This window comes from Pelecanus crispus, chromosome 12, assembly GCF_030463565.1.
Source record: "Pelecanus crispus isolate bPelCri1 chromosome 12, bPelCri1.pri, whole genome shotgun sequence".
NCBI lineage: Eukaryota > Metazoa > Chordata > Aves > Pelecaniformes > Pelecanidae > Pelecanus > Pelecanus crispus.
Genome location: NC_134654.1, coordinates 13,043,719 through 13,051,794, shown reverse-complemented (window position 1 = coordinate 13,051,794; position 8,076 = coordinate 13,043,719). Strand labels below are relative to the sequence as shown.

Genomic DNA, 8,076 nt, shown 5'->3' with positions numbered 1-8,076 from the left:
CACAAGGAGGGGACAGTTTAGCCACATGTCACACAGCAGGCTACATCAAGACAGGTCTGCAAGGCCAGGAGGTCCCTATAGCATCAGAGCTGCCCATAAGGGTGGCTAGATTATCATGGGTAAATGACACCTTTGCAAGGCAAAAGGAACTTCAGGGGTCCCAAGGTGGCTCAGCAGGTCCTGGTACTCAACAGCAGGATATCTAGGTCTGGGCCAAGACTCTGCTGGATGGTCTTGCAGGACTTCTCCAGGGCAGAGACCTCTTGGCTCCCAGCGCTCACTGCAGCTCCAGGGTATTCACATATTCCTTCACCCACCTGGCATCAGGGTTAGCACAGACCCCCCAGTCCTTCGTGGTGATGAACCTGTCAAATCAGGCAGGGAAGTGTTACAGCCGCAGAAGGGGAAAGGGGCATGAGGGCCTTGGGTCACCTCCTGGGCACATGCTGACCTGCCCTGTGATCAGGGCTAGCTCCCAGGGGGATCATCTGTCCTTGGGGCTTCCATCCCACAAACCCCCAAGCATCAAGGGGCTGCAGAACCTACTAAAACCCAGTGGGCAGGGAGAGATCAAGGTTCCCTGCGAGAACCCCCCATGCTCAGATGTTCCTGGCTGTATTCAGTGTGGAGGTGAGCCTGGATGCAGCATACGGGTGTCTGGCATATCAGGTACAAGTCTTGCATGTGGCACATTATGTACATTGGGCTTGCCACCACTGGGAGGTCCTGCCGGCTACACGGGGACTTCCTTCTCACACCTTATTCCCAGCACCAGGATGGTTCAAGGAGACCTAGGATACCACTTATTTCTCAGCTGAGGAAGATGGGTGCTCACATGCTGCACATGGGACCTGTGGTGGCTGCCCCCTTCCCTTACTCCAGATATGGTTCCTCATATCACCATGCTTTTGGCACTGTTGGACGTGAAGCAAAGAGCCCAAAGGCTGGCAGAGCCTTTCCTCAGAGCCCAGAGCAGGAGCTGGTACTTACACAACTGCTGGCTGTGAGCACTTGCTGCTGGTGTAGAAATAATTCTTCACATGACTCTGGGGCAGCTTTCGTAAGGTGTAGCTGAAGCAGCACACAGTTGTGTCAGCCCCAACTGGAAGAGATCAGGAAAGCCAGCGTGAGTCTATCACTCAATAAGCTGCACATTCCCCAGCCAAGAGCATGGGCAACCATCCCCTTAATCAGCTGTGGAGCCCTCTTCTCTTCCTGTTTCCCCAGAAAGTCAGCAAGAAATTGCTGTGAACACCAAAGCTTAATTAAAGTCATTGCTAGTATTGCTTGTTAAATGTTTTGCACTCACTTCCAATGATAAAAATCCCTTCAGTCACCCTGGGACCAGCAACAAAATCAGGGGAGATGAAACCTGAAAATTTTGATACTTATCAGTGAAACTCATCCCTAAGATAAAAGGATGCTGGGAAGGAAGACCAGTCCCAAGAAAGCAGGAGAAGCTGTTCACACAGGTTCCAACCTTTGCAGCTAACTTTTTCCAGTTCTGCTTCAAAATTACTGCCAGTCAGAGCAAAAGTCCACCCCAAGAGAGCAGAGAGAGATGCTGCACTCACTTGGAGCAGGAGAGGCCTGAGAAAAGAGGGCAGCAATGAGGGTGATGGAGAGGCACACTGCGGAGACATTCATTATGGACAGAAATGAGCTGCAAGGGCAGAGGCACGACCAGAGCAGATTCCTCCTGTGTCTGGTGCAAGGTGCTGGCTCAGTCCTTGCTTTTTATAGGAACGGTGGCCAGCCTCCTCAGTCAGATTTCAAGACAAATGCTTGGAGTTTCCAAAGCATAACAAAGCTGATGTCATGGCACCTTTGCTTCAGAAATGCTGAAAAAAAGGAAGCAGCAGGTCTACCAGAATAGCCTTTGTGTGAGGTAAGTCTGGGCAATTCAGCACCCACATGAAGGCTATACTGACCAAGACAGGATATGAAACCACCCTTGAGCAGCAGGTTCACACTTGCATTCACCAACAAGACAGTAGGACTCATCAAACTCATCTCAGCATCCTCCCTGAAGGACTAGGAGGGCCTCAGCTCAGTCTCCTTTTCAAGGAGACTTTTCAAGGCCTTGAGGAAAAAGGTGTTCAGACCCTCAAAACAGCTTGGGGACAGTACAGGTCCAGTTGGGGGGTCCTTGCTCCCATGGTGGATGCAGGGAGGCAGTGCGGGCAGCATGGGCAGCAGGCACGCTCTGAGCTCTGCTGCCTGTGCAGGCAGCAAGGATGGCTGGCACCCTGGAGACTGGTTGTAGATCTGGGCTGGCGGTCTTGGCACCATAAAACACAAAAGCCTCAATGCTGTGCTTCCAGTATGGAGCTCAGGACTGCCAAACCCTTCCTAACGCACCCCAGCATCAGCCAGTAAGGGGAGTGCTTGCCTGGGAAGCCCAACTCGGTGGTCTCACTCTGCAAATACCATCTTCTCCCACAGACACAGGGCAAACACAAGTGCCAGCATGGGTTTGGTATAAGGTGGGATGCAGAAGGCAGAGCAGGAGGTTCCCCCACCCAGGAAGTGGAGAGGGACCAGCTCTCATGCAAACGTATACCACCATCCCCTTCTACACACTCACAGTCACAGGGCTCATGACGTGGTCCACCCAGAGCCCCCCAGCACTGCCTTTGCCGTGAGGTGATGGGCTCCCTGGGATGCCCCAGGGAGCATTTCCCCTTTTTCTACCTCCCTCTTCTCTGCAACAGGCACCAAATTTGCCAGCTCACAGCCTGTGGTTTCTCTGGGTATTTTCACCCCCAGCTCCCAGTGACAACTGCTGTTCACGAGGCACCATGAGCTCATCCCCTGGGATTTCCTTGCTGCCCTGCAGCCCCAGTAATGCAGCTCCCACTCTTCTTCTCCCCCACCATGCCATGTGGGTCTGCGTGGGGCCCTCAGAGACCTTGTGTCTGGCTGTATTGGGGCTGCCTCCCCACAGTGTCCCCTTCACTGCAACATCCCCACGGGTGGGGACCAGTGTTGCAGGAGGGTCCCCATGGGCTGTGCCAGGGACCCTGCACAAGAGTCCATGGCTTTCCCAATTCATCCTCCCAGGAGCCATTCTCACGGGGCTGGTGGTGTCCTGGGGACCCTGAGGACTCCTGCCTTCAAAAGCACAGGAAGGACCTGGAGTTGAACTAAGTGACTGACACCGTGGGGTTGTCACAAACATGTGGTGGTGTCGTTTTGGGGCAGAACAGCAACATGCTAGCAGGTACTCAGGCTTTGCAAGCGAGAAAAGCTCAGCTGGAATTTGCGAAGGGACATCCCACTCTCAGAGGTGGGGAGAGGGATTATTTATTGCTACTCCCATATTGCATTTATTCCAGTATTGTAATCAGCCTGTTGTTCTGGCTAATTTATGTGTGTATTACTCATGCCACCCATCCATGTAGGGGTGCAAAGCAAGGCAATGTGTCTCAGCCTCGTCTCTTCCCTACAATAGCAAGTGCATTTTGTACTGAGCCTTGACCTGTCCCTGCTGACCCAAGACTGATCCTGGGGCTGGGTCTTCTCTTTCAAAGGAGCAGTGCCTGTAGAAAGTAAGTTTTTACATCCCCACCACCTGCCTCACCACATGGCCCCACACACTCCTGCACTCCAACATGCAGCTCCTGGGCTGCATTGCTTCCTTTTTGCACTTGGTGGGGTGGCAGTCACTCATCTCCCCTTCTTCTGCCATCACAGATGGAGACTGTCCTGCTATGGGACATACAATGTTTTGATATGCCCAAATCTGCTGGCAGAGGAAGGAACTGTTACTGTCTATGACAAAATATCTGACAGGTCCAGATAGAGATCTAAGAAACCACAGAGTGATACTGATGCTTCCCCAACCACAAGGCTGCCAGAGCTCGTGCTCTATTAGAGCTTGTAGAGGCAACCGAAACCACGACATCTGCATATCTTTCTGAAAGCACAGGGTGGCTGTGCCTCAGCCCAGCACAACTCCCTCCCACACCGCGCCCCCCCCCCCCCCCCCCCAGCATGCCCAAGGCATGGCATAATCATAATCTTGTGTGACTGTTGCACAGCCCACACTTGCCCCTCACTCGGGAGTTTTGGCCCTGTGCAGGTTTTTGGAGGTCTATTCTGCAGCCCTGACCATCACAGCAGAGATGCCAGAGTGTTGGAAAGATGCCAGACGATTCATCATGGCTCCATCCTTGCTCCAGGTCAGGTCTTGTAGGAGGGTGACACTCCTCCCTTCTCTCCTCCTCGTCCTACTCTGCACTCCTCTAAAGCTACGCACTGCCTCCCTTTGCCCTCTCCTGCTCATTGCAATGCAGCTCCTCAGGGAAAGGTGGTGGCAAAAGGCAGCAGTCAGCAGCTGGGATCCACCAGGCATTGCAGAGAAACCTGGGCAGAGACCAGGGCACCATGGGGACAGGGGACCTGGATGCCAGAAGTCCCACTAAGACCCCAGACCATGTCATGGAAGGTCTGCAGGGGGAACCATGGGGACCATGCTGGGGTTTGGCCTCAGATGGAGAGGGGAGCTGCACTGACCATTTTAGGGAGCTGCATGGGACAAGGCAAGCCACGAGGAAGTTTCCCCAGCGCACTCTGTGTGCACTGACCCCTGCAAGTCAGAGAGAGATTCTCTCTGTCCATTTACTTCCCCTCTCAACCACACATGAGCATCCAAGGAGCACCGGGCCCTCTACCGTCTTCTGTGGGAAGTGTTCCTGGAGCGCTTTCATTCATGTCCGTCTCAGCCACGGCTCATCCATCTGCTGAGAAGCCCTGCAGTACTTCCTCCTGCCTGTGCAAGTGCACGGGTGGGGGTCTCCTCCCTGCACACAGCCTGGGGCAGGCAGGGCTCCTGCTAGCACCCGGCACCCCCCTGGGTGTCATTCTTTGTGTCATTGCTCATTCCCCTCTGGGTCTGAACCTCACTGTGCTAGGTGCTGCAGGGACAGGTGACTGTCACCTTGAGCCCTGGGCTCCCCCTTGGGCTCCTTGCCCCGGGCAGGGGTCCAGGGCTCTGCAGTACCCTGTTGTGCTGCCCATGCTGGTAGCAACCACCTGAGGAGTGTGGGGCCCATTTCAAACCCCTCTGCATCTTCCTATTCAGCAGAAAGCCTCTTTTCTAGGCAGTGAGTGCAGGTGGTGGGGAAGAAGTCTGTTTCTGTTTTTGCCCAAGCCTGACAGCCTCTTTTTAAATTTTTTTTTTCCCTTAAGTGAAATGTATTCTTAAGTCTTATTTTCTTAAGTGAAATGCATGGGGTCAAGTAAACAGGCTACATGAGGTCTTCAGGGCAAGGGTGGGGGGATCACAAGCATCACTGCTGCAGGATGCCCAGGCAATGTCAACGCATTGCTGCTGCCCATGACTCCCACCCAGCCCCTCTGGCAGCACAGCTTCTAGACCACACTGGCTAAGAGCGCCTGCTTCCTTCTGCAGGGTAAACGAAGGCAAAAGTCTCTGCTCCCTCAGAAGGACTCCCTGGAAACCGGGATCACTTACTCTTTGCAGCTACAGATGAAGCCTCAAAGATGGCCCCAACTGGCTCTTTTCCCCTAGAAAAACAAGATGCAAACATTACTGTAAAATCAATAGGAAGAGGGACTCCAGACACACTCCCTCTACGAGCACAAGGGCTCAGACCCCTGTTTCCCCTGAACAGGGGAGGCTCTGCTGGCAATAATCAGCCTGCACCTACACTGTTCTGCTTCTCCCGAGGTGACTATGGGGAAACCCTGGCTGTGCACTGGGAGCTGGGGTTGTTATGTCCATGAAGGTGGGTTGCCTGTGCCCAGTGTGATGTGTGTCACACGAGCCTGGCAATGTATAGCAGCACAAATGGGGTACATGCTCCATCATCAGCAGAACCTCATCAGCAGACTGAACCTCCCTGGTGAACCCCCAGGGGACTGCTAAGTCTTTTCTTGAACCATTAGCCATCATTGTTTTCCCCAAACCTGCCTTTGGTGGTGATCAGAGTCCTGGCATAGCCACCTCCTGCTTACCAGACCTGGCAGAGATGGGTTCTTCTTGCACAGAGGGTCTTCCTAATGCCACAGCTCTTGGAAAGGAGAAAGCAAGTCTCCAAAGTCCCCCAGAAAGGCTGTGGCATCCAGCCCATCTGGTCTTCTCCTTGGGCTGTGGGACCCAAAGGGTTCATGTCCCTTCAGGGCTTGGTTGGTGGCCACCAACAGGTCCACCACAATCATCACCTCATCCCTGGTGGTCTAGTGGTCAGGATTTGGCATTCTCACTGCTGTGGCCTGGGTTCGATTCCCAGCCAGGGAAGGGGGCCACTGCAGGTCCCATCCTTTTCCTGGGTGGCTGCACTGCCCTCAAGCAGTTCCTGGGGTTCAGCATGGGGTTCAGGAGCTCCCACACCGACTGCATGGGTCTGGGTCAGGGTTGGATGAATTTTGGGGGGTTGCAGCAGCCTCCTGTCCCCCCACTGCCATCAGGCCACACCCCCCAGTGGAAAAATACTGCAGGTGGAGGGCAGCCTTGAGCCTGTGATGGGCTGTAGGGAGCAGGTTGACATGGCTGTAGGGAGAAGGGTGACAGGCTATAGGGAGCAGGGTGACCCAGCTGTGTGGGGTGGACACGCTATTGCAGATTTTCTTCTTGTGATATGGAGACGTGCAGCACTGCTCCCCTGAACACCGTCTTGACCCTCTCCTAAAGGTAAGGGCTCCCTGGGAGATCAGGGCCAGGGCCAGGGCGGGAATTCAGGGTCCCTTGAAGAGCTGTGACAGGTCTGTGACCATCTGTCCCTCCTGGGGACAGGAGGGCAGGGGCTGCCAGTAAAAGCTCCCGCTGTGAGCAGGATTTGAACCTGCGTGGGGAAACCCCATTGGATTTCAAGTCCAACGCCTTCACCGCTCGGCCATCACAGCAGCTTGCACAGAGGGCCTCTGCAGGAGCCCATGGCTGTTATCCTGACCCAGGGGCCACAACAAGACCTGATTCCACCCTGGACACAGGTTCTGCCATCTTGGCCCCTGCTGCACACCCAATACGGGTACTACTGTTACTGCTGTCACCTGCCCTGCACAGAGCTAAGGCTGATATGGAAATCAGTGCTGGGAAAGGGAACTGGGCACTAGTCACAACATATCAGTGGTGGAGACATGGGAGAGGGAGATGGTGGGAGGTCTATGTCCTATCTCGCCTCCTTGCATCCAACAAGAAACTTGTCCCTGGACAACCATTCCCAACCTCCTTTCCCAGTCTGGGAACATCCCACCCTCCTCCATCCCTTTCTCCCTATCCAGTATACATACATTTGCCTCTGTGAAAACAGGTCCAGACTTTGCTAACTGAGGCAGTCTGACATACAGTCCAGTCAGTGTTTTGTCCTGTAGCTGGCAGGATGATGTTGCAGACTTGTGTGGTTTTCACCAGATTACTGCCTGCCTTTTGGCTTTTGGAAGAGGGGATTTGAAGAAAGGAAGAGAAGGTGACTGTCAAGAGGAAATCCTTGCTGAGCGAGGTCTGGTAGTAACCTAGGTCTCTCTTTTGGAGCACGAAGGTCCTATATGGAGCAGTCCTAGAAGCACTTGCCTATGCCTGTTTTGGGTGGGAACTGGCTCTGGGAACCCATCCTGAGACATCCAGAGCCCTCTCTGGGTTCTCAGCATTACGCCCAAGAGCTGTGGAAGTGCTTTGCTATGTCACTGGCACCCCACCTCTCTCCCATGGGGATTTATCAGCAGGGTGTAGCTTGGATGAAAACCTCACCATGTAGGAACTATTCCCCCATGCTCAGCTCCCAGCCCAAAGGAGGGTCTGTCTGCACTGCCACCCTCCCCGGCCTCTGCCTCACTGGGTAGTTTGATTTCCCTTCTCTACTGGCCAGGGAGGAGCATAGTCCTGACACTGAGTCAGGCTTAGCACAGTCCCACAGGTACAGATGGATGCCCAGGTGTGGGTAGCCACCTGCTCAGATGCATCAATGTGTTGGAAACCAGGTGCTCAAACCAGCTCTGGACTCATGACATTGTGAGTAGAGAAAAGCCAGCAAATGTGATAGAGCTAAAGAGAGGGGTGAGTGGAGGGAATACTGTCTTTGGACAATTGTGGAGAGACTCAGGAGAAAGGTT

At 53.9% G+C, this 8,076-nt stretch overlaps 1 protein-coding gene and 2 non-coding genes across 3 annotated transcripts; 1 reads left to right on the top strand and 2 right to left on the bottom strand.

Annotated features, from left to right (window-relative positions):
- Nucleotides 1-277: 277 nt before the first annotated feature.
- LOC104034622 (C-C motif chemokine 5) lies at nt 278-1,647 on the bottom strand. The gene is made up of 3 exons (XM_009487667.1): nt 1,575-1,647; nt 991-1,102; nt 278-365 (listed from the first exon to the last, which is right to left on the bottom strand). The coding sequence occupies exons 1-3, from the start codon at nt 1,645-1,647 to the stop codon at nt 278-280; spliced, it is 273 nt and encodes a 90-aa protein (XP_009485942.1).
- A 4,546-nt stretch (nt 1,648-6,193) lies between these two features.
- Nucleotides 6,194-6,265, top strand: TRNAE-CUC (transfer RNA glutamic acid (anticodon CUC)). The gene has a single exon. It is a non-coding gene; the product is annotated as a tRNA-Glu (tRNA).
- A 523-nt stretch (nt 6,266-6,788) lies between these two features.
- TRNAS-UGA (transfer RNA serine (anticodon UGA)) lies at nt 6,789-6,870 on the bottom strand. Its single transcript has one exon. It is a non-coding gene; the product is annotated as a tRNA-Ser (tRNA).
- Between the last annotated feature and the right edge of the window lie 1,206 nt (nt 6,871-8,076).

Excerpts from the sequence above, each read along its gene's own strand:
- LOC104034622 (XM_009487667.1), bottom strand. The coding sequence starts at position 1,647 with ATGAATGTCTCCGCAGTGTGCCTCTCCATCACCCTCATTGCTGCCCTC. Across the intron at positions 1,103-1,574 it reads TCAGGCCTCTCCTGCTCCAA|TTGGGGCTGACACAACTGTG; the intron begins GTGAGTGCAGCA and ends GATCTCTTCCAG. Across the intron at positions 366-990 it reads TGCTCACAGCCAGCAGTTGT|GTTCATCACCACGAAGGACT; the intron begins GTAAGTACCAGC and ends CTGATTTGACAG.